Below are 26,803 nucleotides of genomic sequence, written 5' to 3'. Positions count from 1 at the left end.
AATAAACTTTCTAAAAATGAATGAATGTACATTTTTCAGGCAATCACGTGAAGGTGAGTAAACAATTAGATCACTATTGCCCGATTTAGAGACATGTAAGTTATTATTGTCCATGTTCTTCATCTACTTTGAGCAGGCAGGGATACATGACAGTTCTAGTGGAACAGCAAGTACCTTTCATCTTACCTCAGACTTGTTTGTAGAGGAGACAGACAATATGTCATTTAAAGGCATTCACTCATTTATATGGTTTAACAAACTTTAAATATGTTTATACAATGCAAACATTTGTAGTTAGTCTTAGTTATAATACACAACACAGTTCTCTTTTTTAAATCAAGGGTTTATTGTATTCTACTTCATAATCAACACATAATTTTTTGAAAAAAAAAGAAACCACTTAATATGAAAATGTTAGCATCTCATCTGATGCTGTTTTTTCTTTAATCCAATCAACATAGTCGGCTACTCGTGTAAAAACACCAGGAGAACCTTTAATAGTGCAAGGTTTTCTTGACCATGAAACAATTCCAACCTGGTAACTGTTTGCTATGAGCGGACCACCGGAATCTCCCTGAAACATGTTATGTATATTAATATACAGACAGCTGACTCTTTTCCTTTTCATAAGTGTGTCTCATTAATTAATCGGTGTCATGAATGAAAGGATCATATTATTATCTGTAGGTGATGTGCAAATTCATTTATTTCCAGCTGCATATCACTTACGCTGTTAAAAACTCTAAATCTTTATCTGTATATATTCTTGATGAAATTAAAAGAATAAACAATATTTTCATTTATGTTGTAAATAACTAGTTTATCTGACTGTGAATCATTTTGTAACAACACTGGGAAAGCCAGCAACACAAAATTAAAATATAATACAATGGAGGGCAACATCTCACTGATGACAAAATTCTTTAAATAATGTCATATCCGTTGTAAGACATACCGTATTTACTCGAATCTAAGCCGCACATTTTTTTCTGGTTTTTGTAATCCAAAAAACTGCCTGCGGCTCAGAATCGAGTGCAAAGTAAGCGGGAGTTCTTGTAAAATGTTGGTAGGTGCCACCACAACTAACTTTTGCTGTCGAATATATGTAGTGGTACACAGGCATGCTTTGCAGTCATAAAGATGAATACTGGTGCCAAAATCTCTGCGTCAGTAAATAAATTAAAAAAAAAAAAAAAAACGTGAAAGACGAGCTATTTTCTCCGCCCCGAGTTTCGACCAGTGCATTTTCATACATTATCCAACGAAGTAAATACAAATTCCATATTATTCATCTTTGAATGTAGCAGCCTTTCAATATACACTCCTGGAAATTGAAATAAGAACACCGTGAACTCATTGTCCCAGGAAGGGGAAACTTTATTGACACACTCCTGGGGTCAGATACATCACATGATCACACTGACAGAACCACAGGCACATAGACACAGCCAACAGAGCATGCACAATGTCGGCACTAGTACAGTGTATATCCACCTTTCGCAGCAATGCAGGCTGCTATTCTCCCATGGAGACGATCGTAGAGATGCTGGATGTAGTCCTGTGGAACGGCTTGCCATGCCATTTCCACCTGGCGCCTCAGTTGGACCAGCGTTCGTGCTGTACATGCAGACCGCGTGAGACGACGCTTCATCCAGTCCCAAACATGCTCAATGGGGGACAGATCCGGAGATCTTGCTGGCCAGGGTAGTTGACTTACACCTTCTAGAGCACGGTGGGTGGCACAGGATACATGCGGACGTGCATTGTCCTGTTGGAACAGCAAGTTCCCTTGCCGGTCTAGGAATGGTAGAACGATGGGTTCGATGACGGTTTGGATGTACCGTGCACTATTCAGTGTCCCCTCGACGATCACCAGAGGTGTACGGCCAGTGTAGGAGATCGCTCCCCACACCATGATGCCGGGTGTTGGCCCTGTGTGCCTCGGTCGTATGCAGTCCTGATTGTGGCGCTCACCTGCACTGCGCCAAACACGCATACGACCATCATTGGCACCAAGGCAGAAGCGACTCTCATCGCTGAAGACGACACATCTGCATTCATCCCTCCATTCACGCCTGTCGCGACACCACAGGAGGCGGGCTGCACGATGTTGGGGCGTGAGCGGAAGACGGCCTAACGGTGTGCGGGACCGTAACCCAGCTTCATGGAGACGGTTGCGAATGGTCATCGCCGATACCCCAGGAGCAACAGTGTCCCTAATTTGCTGGGAAGTGGCGGTGCGGTCCCCTACGGCACTGTGTAGGATCCTACGGCCTTGGCGTGCATCTGTGCGTCGCTGCGGTCCGGTCCCAGGTCGACGGGCACGTTCACCTTCCGCCGACCACTGGCGACAACATCGATGTACTGTGGAGACCTCACGTCCTACGTGTTGAGCAATTCGGCGGTACGTCAACCCGGCCTCCCGCATGCCCACTATACGCCCTCGCTCAAAGTCCGTCAACTGCACATACGGTTCACGTCCACGCTGTCGCGGCATGCTACCAGTGTTAAAGACTGCGATGGAGCTCCGTATGCCACGGCAAACTGGCTGACACTGACGGCGGCGGTGCACAAATGCTGCGCAGCTAGCGTCATTCGACGGCCAACGCCGCGGTTCCTGGTGTGTCCGCTGTGCCGTGCGTGTGATCATTGCTTGTACAGCCCTCTCGCAGTGTCCGGAGCCAAGTATAGTGGGTCTGACACACCGGTGTCAATGTGTTCTTTTTTCCATTTCCAGGAGTGTACTACGAAAATCCGACTAGCAAGACTGTTTGGGATGTTTGTTAATATGGCCAACTCTACGTTTTGAATTTTTTCCCACCTGTGACAAGCGATGGTTGCTAATAGGAACTTTTACGAATTGTGAACCACATGCAGTATTCTCTTCATCATAAGTATAATACGAATATAAACACTTTGCTGTGTATTCTTTTGTGTTTGCTGCTATCTCATTTTAATCCTGTCTGCCTAATAAACTACGAAACTAGAGTGAGACAATAGAAATTGAAGAAGAATATACATATCGTGCCATGTTTGTATTAGTATTATTCTTACCCCGATTAGAGATACAATCAGAAATGAAGCACGACAACTGACTAGATTTTTAAATCTAAGATGACTCTAATTTCTGTGCAGAAGGTAATGTATTAAAGAGGCATCTGCAAAGATTTTCAAACGGAGAAAAATTTTCGCTACACTCGCCTTCACATCTTCTATCACACCCAGTCGCTAATGAGATGATTTCCCCTCCCCCCCCCCCCCCCCCCCCCATTGGAAGCGGCGGTAGCGCGTACAAAAGCAAGCCAAAACGTGAGCGGTGACACGTCGTAAACACTCGTCATCAGAATGCGACAAACGATGCATGATACAGTACAATAATGCATTTTCAGCTTAGAGTGACGTAAACACCTATAACAAAGTAACGGCACTTATTAGATCAAAGAAAAATAAGCAATCAATTCAAACCAGACGAAGCAAGTGAAAAAGGAAGTATAAATACGGACGGAGCGCCATAGCAATGGCTACCTGGTAAAGCTTAACTGCTAAGCTTACGATTCGAACCAAACTACTGTAGCTGTATCGTCATTCATTCGACCTAAATTGTGTCTCATATTACAATAAACCAACTTTGTTTCGATTTGGAGGTGCGGCCTAAAACTTTTCTCTCCCATTGCATTTCGAGTCACAAGTTTCAGGTGCGGCTTAGATTTGGGAAAAAAATTTTTCCTTGATTTCGAGTCTCATTTTTCAGGTGCAGATTAGATTCGAGTAAATACGGTATTGTTGATTTATGTTTAAATTACATTGAAATGTGCATGGGAAGAAAGTAGAATATCAATGAAGATATACAGATGGTGTAGTAGTTCTCACATGCACACACAGAGTAACACATGCAAGAATAATCTCTCTCTTTCTCTCTCTCTCACACACACACACACACACACACACACACACACACAGAAAACTATTTTGATGGGACAGCTATCAAAATGACTTAAGTACAATTAATGTCTAGCTGTCTTCATTTGTGACAATGTTTTCTGCATTGCTTAATAGAATACGTGCAGCCACATAATGTTTCTTTATAGGTATTTGAAATCTGAAAATACTTGCTTACCCTTCATATTGTGCTAACAGTTGTTATAAAAATGCATCCTGCGAGTATGATGTCTTTAAACATTAGTTTTAGCTGTCTGCTTTGTAAAAGGTGATCAATCCTGATTCAAATGTTGGTCATGAACGATCAAGATGTAAAAGTAAATCGTGCTTCTCCGTAGAAAAAAGTTAATTTCGGTGATAAAAAGAAAATGTGTAAATTGTAAGGACAAAATTTCAAGGCCTAATGAACGTATTTCCAGTTTACAATTTATAATCGGTGCTTTAAAAACGGTCATGAAGAAACTTCAACCCCGAATATGTGAGATGCTGGTGAACAAAGAATATTGGTCATCAGGAAACAAGTGGGAAACAGAATAAACTGTTCCCAGAAACTGCAATCTCAAAGTAACACTGAAACTTCTGTGCGTAAAAACAGTTAAACTTTAGTGCTTAAAAACAATCTGTCACAAGTGCATAAAAACTTTATTTGGCCCATCACTGAAGATTCTTTGAACATGCGGGTTGGAGCCAAAAAGTTTGGAAATAATGAGCATTTGGCGTCATTGGCTGGGAAGCCCCTTATGAGGCAGGTCCAGCTGCCTTGGTGCAGGTCTTATTACATTTGACGCCACATTGGGCAAGCTGCTCGCCGGGTGGGGATGAAATGATGATGAAGACAACACAACACCCAGTCCCTGAGCGGAGAAAATCTCCGTCCAAGCAGGGAATCGAACCCAGGCCCATAGGGTGGCAATCTGTCACACTGACCACGCAACTATTGGGGCAGAAATGAATCGCATAAAGTAAACAGACCCTTGCTAATTGATCCCCGGAGTGCGAAAGTTGGAAAACGCGAGATCTGTTTATTAGGGGATAGTCACGTCTGGCGAATTTCCACAGTGTTAACGGAAAAATACAACTTCAGGGCCTCTGTAGCCCCATAACGAGAACTAACTTTCTTTCTTTCTTTCACTGGTGCCATGTCCTGCACTGACAAGGGTTGACATTGTTAGGAATGGATTTGGCAAGGTTAGAATGAAGGGGTGGTGGGTGCCCTTCCTGTCGCCACCCCGTACCCACTGGGACGGAATTAGTGTACCCCAGCCATCTGCATCTAGTGCATTTCATGAATAGTGCGAACGTGTTCAGATGTCGGCGAGTCATGTAACTGAGGCGGAACGTGGAGACCAGCCTGGTATTCACCTAGCGGGATGTGGAAAACTGCCTAAAAACCACATCGATGCTGGCTGGCACACTCGCCCTCGTTGTTAATCTGCTAGGCGGGTTTGATCCAGGGCCGGCGCGCCTATCCGAGTCCAGGAAGGAGCGCGTTAGAGCTCTCAGCTATCCTGGCGGGTATCATTACAAGAACCAACAAACCTAACAAAATCTAATGAAGTAACTTGCTTGATTAAGGATGATTTTGTTGTTTTGCTCAGAGGAGCGAATGAAGTTTATAGAAACAAATCATACAACGCTATCACAGAACTGAGAAATTGTCTAAATAATTTAATTTACAAATGTTCTCTTTGTGAATGTCCCACAGCTTCATGACTTACCGAGTTGGTCATGCGTAAACCGCGAAATTAGTGTCGCTAACAAGAGTTTCACGGAAATATGTACCCATTTCCAGAATGTTGATGTTTCAGACGCAAACATTTTAGAGTGAAGGTTCTATACAGCTTAAGGCCTTCATTTAAACACATCAGGGAAAGAGGTTCATGCTGATAAAATATTTAGATTTACAATCTAAAGCAAATTACAAACCATTTTTAGTGAGCAGCAAACAGTAAAGCCCACAATCAGTTGCAAATTACGAAGTGGTTTAAACCCAGTAGGCCAGAAATGGACAATCAAATCGTAAAACAGCCTCAAATTATGAAATGGTTCTAGCCAAAAAGGACGGTGGTGAATGAAGCACAAATTTTGCAAGCTCCAAAAATAACTTCACCACTTGATCATCACCGAGAAGCAAGAAGCCATACTCAACAAACACACCAAGAATTTTTTAGGCATAATATCACCTGCAGAAGAAAAAGAAGCAGCATTACCACCACCACCACCAGCACTGACAAAATCAACAAAAACAATGACCACAACAGAAGAAACAGCAATAAGAGCAGAAGAACCATCAGTAGCCGAGGAAAAACCAACATCAGTTACAGCAGCAGCCCCACCTCCAGCAGAAACAGTGTCAGTAAAAAATGCAAACAGTCACTGTACAGGAAAGCATGTCACCAACAGCAGTGGCCACTGAACTTCCAACAACAACAGTAGCAGCTGATCAACACTGCCCGAGGAGGAGCCTTCATTTAGTGATGGTTTTTTATGGCACCAAACAAAGAAAAGGAAGATTGTGACAAATCAGCCTGAAAAATTGCAACAACGCAGTACTTCACCAGGTATTGACAAAATAAGAAATACTTGCAAAACTTTCAGGATAATGAGTCAAAACATTCAGTGTCTCAAGAATAAAGTGTTAGAAGTTGCCATAAACAACTTTGTAGATCTCTCTTTTATTTGTCTATCAGAACATAGGTGCAGGGTCAGTGAATTAAGTCTTATAAATATAACTAATTTTGAATTAGCATCTCATTATTGCTGTAGTGTTTGTAAAAGTGGTAGAGTATGCATATACTCATATACTAGGGCTGGGCTGCAGCATAAAGTTAGATGTGAAACACGCCATTTAAATATTGAGAAACATTTTGAATCATGTGCCGTAGAGCTAAAATCTGAGGAGAAGAGTAAAAATCTAATTGTCATATCAATATACAGGTCACCACTAGTTGAAAAAAAAACATATTTTTTAAAAAAAATTTGGAAGCAGTGCTAAGCATTTTGTGTAACAATGAAGTGAACTTATTAGTATGTGGGGTTTTTAACATCAACCTGTTAATTGAAAATGAAGAAAAAGACAGCTTTTGAGTATCCTAAACAAATTTCACAAGAAACAACTCTTCACAGACCCCACTAGAATAAAAGGTCATCTTCGTATCTTCGTGCTTATTAGATAATATCTTCACATATGTCGAAAATGACGTTACTGAGGCACAAAACGTAAACTTTGGTCTTTCAAACCACAACACACTACTAACAAGCATAAATTCTTCTGTACCTGAGGTGGTTAAGTACAAGTGGGAATGTAAAAGGCACTTCTACCCAGAAAAGGTTAATATTTTTTTCCAATCGTTAACAAAAGAAACCTGGGAAGATGTGTACTCATAATAATCAACTGTTAAATCATTCAATGCATTTTCCAATACCTACATGTCCATATTTGAGATGTGTTTTCCAAAAGAAACTGACAAGAACCAATGTCATGCCAGTAAACAGCAGCCAGTATATAACACCTGCTATCAGAGTATCCAGTCAAAAGATAAAACTTCTCAATCAACTGAGAAAAGGCTACCAAGATGATCACTTTGCAGAATAAGTTAAGACATATAAGAAACTTTATAAGAAAGTAATTAAAACAGCCAAGACAATGCACAATTACAAAGTAACCAAACGGACACCAAACAAGTATAAAGCAATATGGAATATAGTAAAAATGGAAACAAACAAAAGTGTTAAAAAGCAAAATGACATTGTATTAAAAGATGATCGTGGTGTAATACTCAGGTGTGATACTCTAGCAAATTACATAAATGACTATTTCATAAACACTCCAATCTGAGTAAAAATTTTGCTAGTAATAGTAGTACCACAGTTCAAAGAGAGAAAACTGCTAATTCAATGTTGCTATGTCCCACAAATAAAACACAAGTTCTTAAGATAATAAAAACAACGAAATCAAAATGTCCTCTGGAATTGACGGGGTTATAACGATATGTTTACGTAATGTGTACACATAAACATACGTTATAAACGTCCCCGTTTGTAGTCGCTAATTATAACAATATGTTTCATTTGTGCTGCAACACATGGCTATAATCAGCGGTGGAAATATACACTCCTGGAAATGGAAAAAAGAACACATTGACACCGGTGTGTCAGACCCACCATACTTGCTCCGGACACTGCGAGAGGGCTGTACAAGCAACGATCACACGCACGGCACAGCGGACACACCAGGAACCGCGGTGTTGGCCGTCGAATGGCGCTAGCTGCGCAGCATTTGTGCACCGCCGCCGTCAGTGTCAGCCAGTTTGCCGTGACATACGGAGCTCCATCGCATTCTTTAACACTGGTAGCATGCCGCGACAGCGTGGACGTGAACCGTATGTGCAGTTGGACTTTGAGCGAGGGCGTATAGTGGGCATGCGGGAGGCCGGGTGGACGTACCGCCGAATTGCTCAACACGTGGGGCGTGAGGTCTCCACAGCACATCGATGCTGTCGCCAGTGGTCGGCGGAAGGTGCACGTGCCCGTCGACCTGGGACCGGACCGCAGCGACGCACGGATGCACGCCAAGACCGTAGGATCCTACGCAGTGCCGTAGGGGACCGCACCGCCACTTCCCAGCAAATTAGGGACACTGTTGCTCCTGGGGTATCGGCGAGGACCATTCGCAACCGTCTCCATGAAGCTGGGCTACGCTCCCGCACACCGTTAGGCCGTCTTCTGCTCACGCCCTAACATCGTGCAGCCCGCCTCCAGTGGTGTCGCGACAGGCATGAATGGAGGGACGAATGGAGACGTATCGTCTTCAGCGATGAGAGTCACTTCTGCCTTGGTGCCAATGATGGTGGTATGCGTGTTTGGCACCGTGCAGGTGAGCGACACAATCAGGACTGCATACGACCGAGGCACACAGGGCCAACACCCGGCATCATGGTGTGGGGAGCGATCTCCTACACTGGCCGTACACCTCTGGTGATCGTCGAGGGGACACTGAATAGTGCACGGTACATCCAAACCGTCATCGAACCCATCGTTCTACCATTTCTAGACCGGCAAGGGAACTTGCTGTTCCAACAGGACAATGCACGTCCGCATGTATCCCATGCCACCCAACGTGCTCTAGAAGGTGTAAGTCAACTACCCTGGCCAGCAAGATCTCCGGATCTGTCCCCCATTGAGCATGTTTCGGACTGGATGAAGCGTCGTCTCACGCGGTCTGCACGTCCAGCACGAACGCTGGTCCAACTGAGGCACCAGGTGGAAATGGCATGGCAAGCCGTTCCACAGGACTACATCCAGAATCTCTACGATCGTCTCCATGGGAGAATAGCAGCCTGCATTGCTGCGAGAGGTGGATATACACTGTACTAGTGCCGACATTGTGCATGCTCTGTTGCCTGTGTCTATGTGCCTGTGGTTCTGTCAGTGTGATCATGTGATGTATCTGACCCCAGGAATGTGTCAATAAAGTTTCCGCTTCCTGGGACAATGAATTCACGGTGTTCTTATTTCAATTTCCAGGAGTGTATATGCGAACGCCGACCGTGTGCGGCTGTCTCTTGTTGGATCAGTCGGAAGTTGCATTGCAGAGGAGAGTAAATGCATATTCAAAATATAATTATTTTTTGGATAGCTCAACATGAATTTCCTAAGGGACCGTAGTTTATCATGCATTTACCAGTAGAATGTGGCGCGGAGAAAATTTTTCTCCGCATACTACTTCCGTCCGATTTCGACGAAAGAATTCGTGACTGTGAACTGTCTATTTGGCAGAAACATAAAGAAAATTAAATAACTTCATGAAGGAGTGAGACATAGATTCTACACTAAATAAATAGTCCATACACCAATTCCATTTAAATCTGAATTTATGGCAATTAATAGATGAACTTACACTAAAATGAAGAATTTTAACATGGATGCCGTTTTGACTGGCACTTCTCTTCTCGTAATGACAATAATTCCTTTGATGTTTTCACATACACGTCGCACTCAGGAGGATGTCGTTGTCAGGAAAAAGAAAACTGGCGTTCTACGGATCGGAGCGTGGAATGTCAGAAACCTTAATCGGGTAGGTAGGTTAGAAAATTTAAAAAGGGAAATGGATAGGTTAATGTTAGATATAGTGGGAATTAGCGAAGTTCGGTGGCAGGAGGAACAAGACTTTTGGTCAGGTAAATACAAGGTTATAAATACAAAATCAAATAGAGGTAATGCAAGAGTACGTTTAATAATGAATAAAGCAGTAGGAATGCAGGTAAGCTACTACAAACAGCATAGTGAACGCATTATTGTGGCCAAGATAGATACGACGCCCACACATACTAAAGTAGTACTAGTTTTTAAGCCAACTAGCTCTGCAGATGACAAAGAAATTGAAGAAATGTATGATGAGATAAAAGAAATTATTCAGATAGTGACGGGAGACGAAAATTTAATCGTCATGGGTGACTGGAATTCGATAGTAGGAAAAGGAAGAAAAGGAAACGTAGTAGGTGAATATGGATTGGAGGGAAGAAATGAAAGAGGAAGCCACCTGGTGGAATTTTGCACAGATTCTCAGTCGGGCATACAATTTTAATCTGCCAAGAAGTTCCACAACTCAATCATAGAAACACTTGGTTCAAAAATCATAAAAGAAGGTTGTATACATGGAAGTAGCCTGGAGATACTGACAGGCTTTAGATATATTATATAATGGTAAGACAGAGATGTAGGAACCAGTTTTAAATTGTAAGACATTTCCAGGGGCAGATGTGGACTCTAACCACAATCTATTGGTGATGAACTGTAGATTAAAACTGAAGAAACAGCAAAAGGATGGGAATCTAAGGAGATGGGACCTGGATAAACTGACTAAGAGTTTCAGGGAGAGCATGAGGGAACAATTGACAAGAATGGGGGAAAGAAATACAGTAGAAGAAGAATGGGTAGCTTTGAGCGATGAAGTAGTGAAGGCAGCAGAGGATAAGTAGCTAAAAAGATGAGTTCTAGTAGAAACCCTTGGGTGACAGAAGAAATATTGAATTTAATTGATGAAATGAGAAAATATAAAAATGCAGTAAATGAAGCAGGCAAAAAGGAATACAAACATCTCAAAAATGAGATCGACAGGAAGTGCAAAATGGCTAAGCAGAGGTGACTAGAGGACAAATGTAAGGATGTAGAGGCTTACATCACTAGGGATAAGATAGATACTGCCTACAGGAAAATTGTATGAATATCAAGAGCTCAGATGGAAACCCAGTTCTAAGCAAAGAAGGGAAAGCAGAAAGGTGGAAGGAGTATACTGAGGGTCTATACAAGGGCGATGTACTTGAGGACAATGTTATGGAAATGGAAGAGCATGTAGATGAAGATGAAATGGGAGATACAATACTGCGTGAAGAGTTTGACAGAGCACTGAAAGACCTGAGTCGAAACAAGGCCCCGGGAGTAGACAACATTCCATTAGAACTACTGACAGCCTTGAGAGAGCCAGTCCTGACGAAACTCTACCATCTGGTAAGCAAGATGTATGAGACAGGCGAAATACCCTCAGTCTTCAAGAAGAATATAATAATTTCAATTCCAAAGAAAGCAGGCGTTGACAGATGTGAAAATTACCAAACTATCAGTTTAATAAGTCACGGCTGCAAAGCGCTAATGCGAATTCTTTACAGACGAATGGAAAAACTGGTACAAGCCGACCTCGGGGAAGATCAGTTTGGATTGCGCAGAAATGTTGGAACATGTGAGGCAATACTGACCCTATGACTTATCTTAGAAGAAAGCTGTGGTTGGGAAGGGAGTGAGACAGGGTTGTAGCCTGTCCCCGATTTTATTCAATTTGTATATTGAGCAAGCAGTAAAGGAAACAAAAGAAAAATTCGGAGTTGGTATCAAAGTCCATGGGGAAGAAATAAAAACTTTAAGGTTCGCTTATGACATTGTAATTCTGTCAGAGACAGCAAAGGACTTGGAAGAGCAGTTGACCGGAATGGACAGAGTCTTGAAACGAGGATATAAGATGAACATCAACAAAAGCAAAACGAAAATAATGGAATGTAGTCGAATTAAGTCGGGTAATGCTGAAGGAATTAGATTGGGAAATGAGACACTTAAAGTAGTAAAGGAGTTTTGCTATCTGGGGAGCAAAATAACTGATGATGGTCGAAGTAGAGAGAATATAAAATGTAGACTGGCAATGGCAAGAAAAGCGTTTTTGAAGAAGCGATATTTGTTAACATCAAGTATAGATTTAAGTGTCAGGGAGTCTGTTCTCAAAGTATTTGTATGGAGTGTAGCCATGTACAGAAGTGAAACATGGACGAAAAATAGTTTGGACAAGAAGAGAATAGAAGCTTTCGAAATGTGGTGCTACAGAAGAATGTTGAAGATTAGATGGATAGGTCACATAACTAAAGAGGAGGTACTGAATAGAATTGGGGAGAAGAGGAGTTTGTGGCACAAGTTGACTCGAAGAAGGTATCGGTTGGTAGGACCTGTTTTGAGGCATCAGGGGATCACCAATTTAATATTGGACGGCACAGTGCAGGGTAAAAATCGTAGAGGGAGAGCAAGAGATGAATACACTAAGCAGATTCAGAAGGACGTAGGCTGCAGTATGTTCTGGGAGATGAAGAAGCTTGCACAGGATAGAGTAGCATGGAGAGCTGCGTCAAACAAGTCTCAGGACTGAAGACCACAACAACAACAACACAAATGAAGTGGGAAACTATAGACCAATAGCTTTGTTATCTGTATTTTCAAAAATAGTAGAGACACTCATGAAAAATATAATTACAAATTGCCTCAAAAAATTCAGTCTCTTGTCTGTAAACCAACATGGTTTTCACAAAGGCATGAGTACAGAAACAGCAATTACCCAATTCATCGAAAACATTGTAATAGGACTTGACAGAAATAACAGTACAGTAGGAATAAACTTGGACTTGTCGAAGACATTCGATACTGTTGATCATTATATCTTGCTAGACAAACTAGAAGCTATGGATATACGAGGAGTTGCATTAAAATGGTTTCAGTCATATCTCCACAAGAGAAAACAGGTAGTAGAAATTACCTTTACCTCAAAAACAAAAGAAAGCAAAGCATTCTGTAAGATTGGATATACAAACTGGCAGAGTACCGTATTTACTCGAATCTAAGCCGCACCTGAAAAATGAGACTCAAAATCAAGGAAAAAAAAATTTCCCGAATCTAAGCCGCACCTGAAATTTGAGACTCGAAATTCAAGGGGAGAGACAAATTATAGGCCGCATCTCCAATTCGAAACAAAGTTTGTCCATTGTAATATGAGACACAATTTAGGTAAAATGAATGACGATACAGCTACAGTAGTTTGGTTCGAGTCGTAAACTTAGCCGTTACGCTTTATCAGGTAGCCACTGCTATGCGTCAGGCGCTCCGTCCGTATTTATACGGGTTAATGGAATGTAGTCAAATTAAATCGGGTGATGCTGAGGGAATTAGATTAGGAAATGAGACACTTAAAGTAGTAAAGGAGTTTTGCTATTTAGGAAGTAAAATAACTGATGATGGTCGAAGTAGAGAGGATATAAAATGTAGACTGGCAATGGCAAGAAAAGCGTTTCTGAAGAAGAGAAATTTGTTAACATCTAATATAGATTTATGTATCAGGAAGTCGTTTCTGAAAGTATTTGTTTGGAGTGTAGCCATGTATGGAAGTGAAACATGGACGATAACTAGTTTGGACAAGAAGAGAATAGAAGCTTTCGAAATGTGGTGCTACAGAAGAATACTGAAGATAAGGTGGATAGATCACGTAACTAATGAGGAGGTATTGAATAGGATTGGGGAGAAGAGAAGTTTGTGGCACAACTTGACTAGAAGAAGGGATCGGTTGGTAGGACATGTTTTGAGGCATCAAGGGATCACAAATTTAGCATTGGAGGGCAGCGTGGAGGGTAAAAATCGTAGAGGGAGACCGAGAGATGAGTACACTAAGCAGATTCAGAAGGATGTAGGTTGCAGTAGGTACTGGGAGATGAAGCAGCTTGCACAGGATAGAGTAGCATGGAGAGCTGCATCAAACCAGTCTCAGGACTGCAGACAACAACAACCCTTCCTTTTCCACGTGATTCGTCTTGTTTGAATTGATTGCTTATTTTTCTTTGATCTGATAAGCGCAGTTTTCTTTGTTATAGGTGTTTACGTCACTCTAAGCTGAAAATGCATTACTGTACTGTGTCATCCATTGTTAGTCGCATTCTGATAGTGCGTGTTTACGGTCTGTCGCCGCTCGCGGCATGGCTTGCTTTTGTGCGCGCTACAATATATATATATATATATATATATATATATATATATATAGAGAGAGAGAGAGAGAGAGAGAGAGAGAGAGAGAGAGCGGAATCGTCTCATTAGCGAAACATTGGCAAGAAACTGCTATTTGTTGTTACTTACATTGCTGCTTTCTTTGATGTTACTTACAGTGCTGCTTTCTTTGATAACGATTAACAAGAACCAAATAATAGATTGCGTATGATAGAAGATGTTCTGAACGAGAGTTTAGCGAAAATTTTTCTCCGTTTGAAAATCTTTGCAGGCGCCTCTTTAGTACATTACATTCTACACAGAAATTAGAGTCATCTTAGATTTAAAAATCTAGTCAATTGCCGTGCTTCATTTCTGACTGTAGCACTATTAGGCATAAGAATAACACTAATATAAACATGACATGATATGTATATTCTTCCGCGTTTGCTGTTGTCTCACTCTAGTTTCGTAGTTTATTAGGCAGACAGGATTTAAATGAGATAGCAGCAGCAAACATGAAACAATACATGGCAAAATGTTTTTATGCGTATTCTTCTAATGGTGACGAGAATACTGCATGTGATTCACAATTTATAAAAGTTCCTATTAGCAACCATCTCTTCTTACAGATAGGAAAAAATTCAGAACGTAGAGTTGGCCATATTGACAAACATCCCAGTCTGCCAGTCGGATTTTCGTAGTACATTGAAATGCTGCTACATTCGAAGATGAACAATACGGAATTTGTATTTACTTCGTTGGATAATATATGAAAATTCAGTGGTCGAAACTAGGGGCGGAGAAAATAGCTCGTCTTTCCACCTTTTTTTTAATTTATTTATTGGCGCAGAGGTTTTGGCGCTAGTATTTATGTTTGTGCCTACAAAGTATGCCTGTGCAGCGCTACATATATTCGACGGCAGCAGTAAGTTGTGGCGGCACCCACGAACTTTTTTCAGAATTTCCGCTTGCTTTGCACTCGATTCTAAGGCGCAGGCGGTTTTTTCCATTACAAAAACCGGAAAAAAAGTGCGGCTTAGCTTCGAGTAAATACGGTACCTTAGAGCAGCATTCTAGGACCTCTCTTCAAGATCCCAATCAATGGTACACACATAACTTTGTTTACTGATGATACAAATATTGTTGTAACAGACATAAATAGGGTATTGCCAAAAACTGCAACCAGGGTTTAAACTGGTTTGAATAGAACAGGTTAACCTTAAATATTTCAAAAACTAATTATATTCATTACAGGAAAACAAAGTCTCATCATGATGTGAACCTTAAAATAAACAAATCGAAAGGGTAGCTGCCACAAAATTCTTAGGTGTACAAATGGATGAAAATATGACTGAAAAGCCCACATTCTCTACCTCACTAACAAGTTAAGCTCTGCTTGTTTTACATTATGCATAATTAGTACTGAGTGTAGTAGAGAGTGTAGCAGAACTGTCTACTTCTCTTACATCCATTCTGCTATCACCTATGGCCTAACCCTCTTGGGTCGTACTAAGGCAAACATGAAAACCATCTTCACCTTACAAAAACGAGCTGATAGAATAATTTTAAACAGTAAAAGGCTAACACCTTCCAAATAGTCATTTCAACACCTAAGTATTCTACCTGTGGCGACATCATTTATCCACTGCGCCAAAAACAGCGGGTGAAAGCTGCAGCTGATAGATATTTACTTTGCCGTAGTCGGCTTGGTTACGAGTTGTTTATTATTGTTAGTTTTTTATCTGTATTTGGAAAATAAAATGTTTTCTCATCTCATGAAAAAGCTGTTACTTCATAAAATATAAAGGCTCCCATAGTGATGACCCCGAAAAATCGTAGCAGAAGCATAAAGAAAATATATATACCGACGAGAATAATGAATTCAGAGACAAAAGCATGGGGCAGTGGAATCAAGATTGAAGACTACAGTCTGTTGGACCAAGGATCGCTGTCCACGCCCTTTGATTCGCCACAAAACGGAACGACAGATGTTAACGCAAAAGATGGGAGTACCTACGTGCGACACGGAAATGTTAAGCTTTCCGCGTTCTGGCCGACGCGCCCCCAGCTTTGGTTTACGCAGGCTGAATACAAATTTCGGCAGCGTGGGGTGTCTAACAACATTGACAAATTTAATATATTAGTTTCACATCTAAATTTAGAAGTGATAGAGCAAGCAGAAGAAACCTTGTCGCAACAAAATTACTTTGTGCTAAAGGAAGCCCTCATACAGCATTATACGTTGTCACCAGATTTGCGACTACAACAAATTTTCGCATACGAAGATTTTGGCGACAAGACTCCGTCACAAGTACTCAAAGCCATACGTACATTAGCCGGCCCGGAACTCCTACCTGAAGAGTCTTTACGTCTAATATGGCTTCGTAAACTTCCTGCCAACATCCGTGCCGTCATTGCAGCAGAAACACACTTACCGTTGCAAGTCTTAGCAAAAAAAGGCAGATACCATCGCAAACACCTTAACCGAAGTTTCTGCGTGTTCCGAATTCAACTACAGCCAGGATAGAGGCCCAAGAACGTGTTGTGTGATGGAATCTGACGTCAGTGAGCCAGGAACATGCAATAATACTTCCCAACAGCAGTTCTCACCGACCGAACCCACCATACAGCAACTGGCAGCACAAGTGCCAAAACTCAAAGTGCAAGTAACTTCATTCACACCACCAGCAGCTACGAAGTCGCAGTTGGAAAAGACGAAGAAATGCTATCCAACAGGATTTGACAGATCAATGGGGCTGGTACCACAGACGCTTCGGTAACACTGCCCGTCAATGTATTCAACCCTGCAGCTACCCAAACTTAAAAGGCGGGCGTTAAAGGGCGCTAACGTTCGTCAGCAACAACATAGGCGACCGAGTCGTAGCCTGATTCAAAGAGGTGAAAACGCCACGGTATCTGCAGTCAACCAATCACACCGATTGTTCGTGTTGGACCTCTCTTCAGGTGAGAAGTTTCTGATTGACACAGGTTCAGAAGTCACTGTTTATCCAAGAAAGAGAGGTGATATACTAACGACAACAACGCAACATGTGCTGACTGCGGCAAACAATTCCAGAATATCTACCTATGGTGAGAAACAGTTGGCATTACATCTGAATTCCAACTTCCATCCAAAATGGACTTTTGTGGTTGCTGATGTGCCGAGTCCTATAATTGGAGCGGACTTTTTACGGAACTACCGACTTGTGCCCGACCTGGTTAACCGTCGTTTGGTGACAGTTCCCACAGAAGGGATATTGCCTACTGCGTCTTCCGCGTCGATTCAAGTGCAGTGCGATGTGCCCGTGTCTTTCAGCACGAAGTTTTCCGGCTCCTCTACCGCGTCATCCGCGTCGGGATATTGTGATACGATTTCGTACCCGCAACAAAGCGGGGCGCACACGTGTGCGTCACGCAAGAAGACACCCGACAGTCGTAACGATTCGTATACTGTAAGCAATATCAGAGCACTGTCGGAGGAATCACTTTTTCCTAAAGTACTTCAAGACTTTCCAGCACTTACCGAACCCGTCAACGCAGACACAATACTCAACACCACATCAGCACGACACAAGGTCAACCCGTTGCCTGCCGCCCGCGGCGTCTGCCTCCAGAGAAGCTGCTCGCGTCGCGGGCTGAGTTCGACAGACTTCTAAAAACAGGTATTGTAAGTAGGTCTGATAGTTCATGGGCATCTCCAATTCAAATGGTCCGTAAAAAAGACAATTCATGGAGAGTATGTGGAGACTACAGGGCGCTCAATGCCCGCACAATTCCCAATGCCAAAATATTTAGTGTGATTGTTTGCGCCAAAGCATTTTCCCAGATTCCCATGGCTCCATCTGACATTAAAAAAACAGCAGTTATCTCACCATTCGGTTTGTTTGAGTACAATTTTATGCCATTTGGCCTCAGAAACGCAGCCCAAACATGACAAAGATTCATGCATGAGGTGCTTCGAGAATTACCATTCGTATTTGGTTATATGGACGACATTTTAGTATTCTCTGGTTCTGTATATCAGCATGTCGAACATCTGCGGCAGCTTTTCCGCCGTCTGACAGAGTATGGCATAATTATTAACGAAACAAAGTGCACGTTTGGAAAACGCGAGGTTAAGTTCCTGGGATATTTGGTTTCGGCAGCAGGCCTGTCACCTTTGCCTGAGCGGGTTGAAGCAGTACAACAGATGCCCCTTCCCACAACTTAGAAAGGACTTCGCAGATTTTTAGGCATGCTCAACTATTACAGACGTCACTTACCTAAATTAGCTGCCGCCTAAGAGCCACTGACAACGTTACTTGCAGGTAAAAATACAACAAGAAATCGTAAAATTCCATGGAGTCCAGATGCTGAAGCAGCTTTCCATGACGTAAAGAAATGTCTTTCTAGGGCAACACTACTGGAACATCGAAGATTGAGCGCTCCTTTAGCGCTCATGGTTGACGCGAGCCAAACAGCAGTGGGTGCAGCGCTACAGCAAGAAGTTGATGGCAGATGGCAGCCTCTAGCATTTTTCTCTAAAAACCTGACTCGACCGCAGCAAAAATGGAGTGCTATTGACCGTGAGTTGCTTGCTATTTACTTAGCCATAAAGCATTTTCACACGTCTGTCGAAGGGAGGCACTTTGCAATTTTTACCGATCACAAGCCGTTAGTAGCTATATTTCAACGAGACACAGAGCTCAATTCACCACGTCAGTGGAGGCAAGTCGAGTACATTGCACAGTTCACAAATGAGGTGCGTCATATTTCAGGAAAAGACAACCTGGTCGCAGATTGCCTGTCTAGGAATTGTGCCAGTTTAAATTCAATTCGTTGGACCGAGTTAGCGTCTAAACAACGAGATCCTTTCTTGCGCCGTCTAATAGAGGAACAGAGAACTGCGCTGCAGCTCAGACATGTGTCTGTCCCAAATTTTCCAGACGGAATTTGGTGTGATGTAGCAAAAGGAAAGGAGCGACCTTACATACCAGAACAATATCGTCGCGAGATTTATAATGCACTACATAACCTATCACATCCAGGAGTACGAGCTACAGCCAAGTTAGTTACCTCCAAAGAAGTGTGGCCTGGAATACAAAAAGATTGTCGTGCACGGGCGCGTACACGCGTAACATGTCAGCGTAATAAAAACAGCGGACATGTCTTTGCACCTATTGCTGACTTCCTGACGCCATCTGCAAGATTTTCACATATACATGGGGACATTGTGGGCCCGCTATCATGCTCTTCAGAACAACACTATTTGCTCACAATCATTGATCGTTTTACCAGGTGGCCAGAAGTAGTTGTAATACAAGACATTTCTGTGGAGTCGGTTGCAAAAGCACTGTTGCATTCATGGTTCTCCAGGTTTGGCGTTCCGCAAAACATAACAACAGATCGCGGAAGGCAGTTTGAAAGCCAACTTTTCAATGAACGTTTACTACTGTGCGGGTGCAACCGCCTACGCACCACAAGCTATCATCCATCTAGTAATGGAATGGTGGAACGACTACACCGCACGCTCAAAGCTGCATTAATGTGTAGTTCCACTTCATGGCCTGAAGCACTACCGCTGGTCCTACTCGGATTGAGAACGGCCGTGAAGGAGGACTTACAATGCTCTTCCGCAGAATTGGTTTATGGCGAGCAATTGAGCGTTCCTGGAGAATTTGTCGTTCCAGCATCTACACAGCCATTCGCTCCTGAGCTATGCACGCAATTCACGAGACAACTCAGCGTTAGAATGAGGAACATCAAACCCACTAACCCTGTCAGACATGGAGACTGGAGAGTGCTTGTACATAAAGACCTGCAAGCAACGTCCCGCGTGTGGCTTAGGGATGATACGGTGCGCCCGCCGCTTGTTTCGCCTTACTCTGGACCATACGAGGTAATCAATAGAGGAAGCCACATCTTCAAAATCGATAAGGATGGTAAATAAGAGACAGTCTCAATAGATCGGCTTAAACCTGCTTACAACGAAGAGTGTACACTCCTTCCTCGGCCTGCAAAATCACCCTCAAATGTGGAGGCCAAAGAAACAGCAGATAGTCTCGCCGAGCCCTCGGTTTCAGAAGAGGACAATGAAGCAGCAAGTGTAGAACAGGAGCAGCCATTGCCTGCACCAGGATGAAAGGGATCCATCTGTTGTGAGAATGAGAGGAGATGATCATAAAGTTAATTCTCTTACAGATTCACTACAATTACTAACAAAGAGATAGAGGGGCTGGCCAGTACTTACCTCAGCTCAGTACAGCCGATACAAAACACAAAAAACAACCGAAAATTTAAGTTCCTAGCTTTCGGAATAAATGTTCCTTCATCAGGGAGGAGAGAGGGGAAAGAAAGGGAAGAAGGGAAAGTGGATTTAGTTACTCACAACCCAGGTTATGAAGCAGCAGGGAAAGGAAAACAGGGAGGGTAGCAAGGATGGAGGCATGGTTGTCAGAGGTTGTTGCTTCATAACCTGGGTTGTGAGTAACTAAATCCACTTTCCCTTCTTCCCTTTCTTTCCCCTCTCTCCTCCCTGATGAAGGAACATTTATTCCGAAAGCTAGGAACTTAAATTTTCGGTTTTTTTTGTGTTTCTATCGGCTGTACTGAGCTGAGGTAAGTACGGCCAGCCCCTCTATCTCTTTGTTAGTAATTGTTTCACATCTTTATATGAGATTTTCCATTAATTACTTAGATTCACTACAATCTCTGCCCAGCCATCCTTATTAGGTTTTTCCATGGTTTTTCTACATCACTATGGCAAATGTTTGGTTGGTTCCTTAATGAGGGCTATGGCTGATCATCTATCCTATCCTCATAGACTACTTGTGCTCTCATCATAAACCATTTTTTGTATGCTGTGTGCTGCATATTTTGATCTATTGATTTGTGCTGTTTCTCTTTGACAAATCATTGTGGCATGATCCTTGGATGAACAAAGATAAATAAATGCACAGATTGGTTGTAAACATTCTTTTCAGTTCCCCAACCCCAAAAGCAAGAACAAAAAAATTGATGAATCAACCCAACTCTGAGCAGTCAATATAAAGTTCTTTGTATAAGAAAAATGGGGATCTCAGATCCTTTCCACAAACTTAACAGATTAACCATGTGACATCCTGATCACTTCAGTTACATTGTCCAAATACTTATTTACAATCAAACTTAGGCCACTGTAAAGTTTTCTACTGTTCTATTTGTTTGTGGTATTACAAATTTGTAGAGTTACACTCTCATTTTTGCAGAACATGCTCAAAGACTGATTTCAGTTTTCTGGCTCAATAGGGATTACAAATTATTTCCAATTTTTTTCTAATGGTAATACATACAGTCAGTTTATGTGGATCATAGAGACACACTTTCTATCATTAGCCAAAGGCTCCAGCTCTGATTTTTTTAATACTCATGCATTCGTGCTTGCTATATATTAGCTACAGGCTGACTACATTACACTTTCAGCACATCATCTTCGCCCTGTGGCGTTACCTACCCTTGGCCCATAGGCATTTCTCTTCATTCTGTGGATGTTATACCATTTATATAAAATCTTTTGACACACTGACTGTTACAGGTGCCATCAGGGGGCCCAGCCATATTCCTGAGCAGCACCCAAATGAGGAAAATTGTGACACTACCTTAGAAGTATCAAACTTCCAGAGATATCCTTCCATCTGCTGCATATATACGGCAGAGTACAACCTCCAGCAAGCATCATTCCATCATTTACTCAGTTCTGTGCCAGGAGCCAGCTGCACATTGCGCCCATCAGTGGGCTTGCTTCTACACCGCTGTGCCACATTGTGTTGCATTAGTCTCCACACCATCTACATTATGTGTTGAGTATGTGCTGTGATGTCTCGCCACACTGCACTGCAAGCCCAATAAGCCTCACTGTACTGCCCTATGGGTGTCACTCCACAGCTTCCCAGGACAAGACTCCACAAGAGGATTGGTGTTACAGCAGCTGACTTTGTTTCTGTTACTCTTGTGTGATGATGGATGATCTTTCAATTATTAGACAGAACCAAACTTTATTATGAACCTGTGCTATGAATAAAAGTTTTCGTAATTACAACTTAGGCGACATCATTCACCATAGCACGCAACACTCACAATGGGTTTCAATGGTGCAGGTGCACCATCTGTGAAGCTAATGATCTAAGATATGGTAAATTCAATTTTTTAATGTTTAATTCTTCTAGAAGATTCTGTGGAGCTCCACTTGGCTAAACCTAAGTTCCAGTGTCATCATTATGATTGTTAATAGACCTATTAAATCTAAAAACCATAACATTGCTATAGTTAATGGTCTCTTTTGGTTCCATATAAGTGCTGGAGGTGTTTACCTAAGCAAGAACTTTGTAGTTATTAAGTCATGAGTGTCAATTTTGGCTGAAATGAGATCAGTCGTTGCAAAGTCATGCTGCATATTTTTATATGCATACCCATACTTATAACACTATCCCATACCTAGGGTGCTACGGGTGCCTTACGCCCGCAGTTCTGTTTTCCTGTTCTAAATGTAACAAAATGCTCTTGTGAGTTCAATTGAGGATCTACTTGATAGAGAAGTTGTCAGTTTTCATGCCCAGTGAGAAATAGGTTATTTTTGAAAATTTTTGGACGCTTAAAAAACTGGCTGGTACAAGACATTTTGGATACATGATCTATTTTGTTGTAAATCAGCGTTTCTAGTTCACAATTACTGCCAAAGAATATATCACCTCTGAATGTCATTGTACATCAATGCAACTAAATGTGTGTTTTTGAGAACTTTAGGAAGTTACCATTGCCCTCTGCGTAATATATGAGTATGTGCCGTCTCTGACAAAAAGCAACACTTCTTTGATTATACTCTTTGGTTTTGTCTTCAGTTTTTATTCTCTCACGCCATGCTCGACTTCCATTTCTGTATTTGCTCTGTTCATTGCCAAAATAAATGTTCATTTTGACTGTAAAAGTGTGTTATTATGATATTGTGCCACGTAATACCCAGAGTGGTGACCCTGCCACCGCCTGTGTAGCTAATGTGTAGATAATGACAACGATGTGCCTGAGCTGCATACTTTGCGCACCAGACGCCACGTCTGCCCACCACACGGCATGATTTTTTTTTTTTTTTTGCATGTTCTAGCCCCATCCAGCCACGTTCGCTACTGCCCCGGGGGGTGAGGGTGTGTCTGTGGCGTCTCTGACACGAAGCAACACTTCTTGGAATGTGCTCTTTGGTTTTGTCTTCAGTTTTTGTTCTCTCATACCATGTTTGACATCCATTTCTGTATTCGCTCTGTTCAGTGCCAAAATAAATGTTAATTTTGACTCTAAAAGCATCTGATTATGATACTATGCCACATAATACGCACAAGTAATTTGTAATAAATTGGCATTCGTGATTTAGTTACTTTAGCAGATATACTATCATATTGTGTTACATCTGATTTTCTCTTCAAGAGGAGTAGCCGTATATATTGTCTACATTAATTGTAAATTAACTTTGTTTTCAAGTTTGTTAACAACTATAATTAACCCCAAAATGTTGAAGGAAACTACTAATTTTTACCACAGGTTTTTGTGTTGCCTGAATGGAAATCTCATTTAGTGTATTTGTTTCAATACCTACATAGCATTCATAACTTTTCAGATCAACAGATTAAAGCTTATCAGTGGGCTTCATTTAAAGTCATTAGTTTGCTTCCTTGTAATACTTTGCACCAGCGAAAACACAGCCCCACTGTGAATGCTGTTGTTGAACACAGGATGAGTTGGTTGATGTTCATAAGCAGCTGGAAATCACCTTGACTAGTGTCAAACGATTGGTAGCTGTCGCAAATTGGTGTGTTGGAAGAGCTCCCAAGAGTTGCGTACCTGTGATACCAATACTATCCTTTCCTGTGGATTCAGTCTCCTCTGCAGAAACTAGAGAATCTGTCATTACTCATCCACACTTGACTGCGAGGTACGTGTCAGTGGTAGATCTAGACGTCCTCTACAAGGTGGATGGGGAGCAGACAGGACTAGGGGTGTTTTACTTATCCCCCTGACCAACAAGTTTGAGGTGCTTGTTTCACTGAAACTGAAACTGAGCCAGTGGGACTCACTTCACCTATTTTGGGAAAAACATTTTCTGTCTGGATGAAAACATAAAAGAGCAGAGATCTATTAATCATTGCAGTTCAAAAGTATGTCAAATGACAGTACCCCCTTAGAGAAATGGGAGCAAGGGACTAATAGGACACCGAGCGAGGTGGCGCAGTGGTTAGCACACTGTACTCGCATTCAGGAGGACGACGGTTCAATCCCGTCCCCGGCCATCCTGATTTAGGTTTTCTGTGATTTCCCTAAATTGCTTCAGGCAAATGCCGGGATGGTTCCTTTGAAAGGGCACGTCCGATTTCCTTTCCCATCCTTCTCTCACCCGAGCTTGCGCTCCGTCTCTAATGACCTCGTTGTCGACGGGACGTTAAACACTAATCTCCTCCTCCTCCACTTAAAGGACACCAGGTACACTCAATGTATATGTCTGGGAGTCTCAGTCATACTGAAGAGGCTATTCAAACAGCCATTGAGGGAACAGGTCGCAGCCAACTGCAGATTGTGGCGCCCGTTGGAACAAATGATGCCTGTCATCTGGGCTCCAAGATCATACTTGTGTCATTCCAGTGACTGGCAGAGGAGGCTGAGCAGACTAGCCTTGTGCATGGAGTTTCAATGAAGCTCACAATATGCAGAAATGTCCACAGAAATGTTAATGGCCCTTTGGTTTTGAATAGAGTGGAAGGACTGAACTACAGACATTGAAGGTTTGATGACAAGCCAGGCTGCAACTTCCTGGACTTGCTCCATAAGGTTGAGAGCTGTAGGTTTCTCCTAAATGGGTCAGATGTGCACTACAAGTCAGAGGCTGCTACTCAGATAGCTGACTGTGTGTGGGGAGCACACAAGGATTTTTTTAGATTAGGCAACTCTCCATACAATCCAGATAACGATAACTGTAGGAAATCTAGAAGTACCAGTGTAAGATTGAAAGAAATGCCTCCCACAGATGAGAGTATTAAAATCCTAATAGTTAAATACCAAGGAATTTGCAAAAAGTGCCAGAGTTTGAAGTGCTCATGAAAAGCAGTGAGGCTCACATAATATTAGGTACAGAAAGGTGGTTGAAACATGAAATTGACAGCAATGAAATTTCAGTAGAAAATTTGAGTGTATATCAAAAGGATAGGCAAATGGGAAATGCAGGTTGTGTATTTGTCACAGTAGACAAGAAATACAAATCCACCGAGATAGAAATTGAATCTGCATGTGAAACTGTTTGGGCAAGACTCAGTATCAGGGTTGGACATAAAATGGTGATTGGATCCTTCTGCTGCCTCAGTTTACTTGTATGAAAGTTACAGTCATACAGTAATCATCAGTGGAGGCTTTAATAATCCATAAATTAATTGTGAAAATTACAGTTTCCTCAGTTCTGCTCATGATAAGACATCTTGTAAAACATTATTAAATGACTTCTCTGAAAACTACCTAGAACACTTGGTTAGGAACCCCATTTATGATGAAAATATATTGGATCTAATGGCAACAAATAGGCCTGACCTCTGTGAGTGTGCCCACAATGCAGGTGTGGCAACAGTGATTTGGAAGGAGCATATTACAGGAGCTGTGGCTCAAGTTTAAAAGAATAGTTGACCATGCACTGGGTAGATATGTAGCCGGTAGAGCTGTTCATAAGGGAATGGGCCCTCCATGGTACACAGATATGGTAAAAAACTTCTAAAGAAACAGAGATTACTGCATTATAGGTATAAAATGAAGTATACGGCTATAGATAGAGAGATAATAAATGAAACATTTTTGACTGTCAAGAGAGCAATCTGTAACGCTTTTAGTGACTATTGTAGCAGACTTTGTAGCAGACTATTGTCAAATGATTTATTACAAAACCCAAAGAAATTCTGGTCATGTGAAAAGGCTGTTAGAGACACCAAAGTTTGCGTCCAATCCCAAGTGAAAGAGACAGAAACTGAAATTGAGAGTAGTAAAACAAAAGCTGAAATGCTTGATCCATTTTCAAATGTTCCTTTGCAAAGGAAAACCCAGAAGAATTACCCCAGTTTAATCCTCATACCACTGAAAATATGGATGAAACAATTGTTAGTGCCAATGGTGTTGAGGAACAGCTGGAATCATAAAACTGAGCAAAGCTCCAGGGTCTGATGGAATCCCTGTCAGGTTCTGTACTGAATTTGTGAGTGAGGTAGCCCCTCTTCTAACTATAATCTCCCCTAGATCCCTAGAACAAAAAACCATGCCCAGTTCTTGCAAAAGATCACAGGTCACAACCATGTACAAGAAGGGTAGTAGATGTGGTCTACAGAACTACCATCCAATATCCTTGACATCTATTTGTTGTAGAATCTTAGAACATATTCAGAGCTCAAATGTAATGAGGTACCTTGAACAGAATGACCTCCGCCATGCTAACCAGTATAGATTCTGACAACATCGTTCATGTGAAACCCAACTTGCACTTTTATCACATGATATACTGAAAGTTTTGGATCGAGGCAGTCAGGTAGATGAGGTGTTTCTTGAT

At 41.9% G+C, this 26,803-nt stretch overlaps 1 protein-coding gene across 1 annotated transcript in view; it reads right to left on the bottom strand.

The window, feature by feature from the left end:
* Positions 1-322: 322 nt before the first annotated feature.
* LOC126268224 (chymotrypsin-2-like) overlaps positions 323-26,803 on the bottom strand; it is a 210,012-nt gene continuing 183,531 nt past the window's right edge. Inside the window, exon 7 of the mRNA XM_049973859.1 lies at positions 323-574. Within this exon, the coding sequence (XP_049829816.1) occupies positions 401-574 (174 nt within the window). The 3' untranslated portion in view covers positions 323-400. The remainder of the gene's footprint in view (positions 575-26,803) is intronic.

This window comes from Schistocerca gregaria, chromosome 4 (genome assembly GCF_023897955.1).
Source record: "Schistocerca gregaria isolate iqSchGreg1 chromosome 4, iqSchGreg1.2, whole genome shotgun sequence".
In the NCBI taxonomy this organism is placed as follows: domain Eukaryota; kingdom Metazoa; phylum Arthropoda; class Insecta; order Orthoptera; family Acrididae; genus Schistocerca; species Schistocerca gregaria.
The sequence above is the reverse complement of the archived record's forward strand: the minus strand, read 5'-3'. Positions and strand labels throughout refer to the sequence as shown.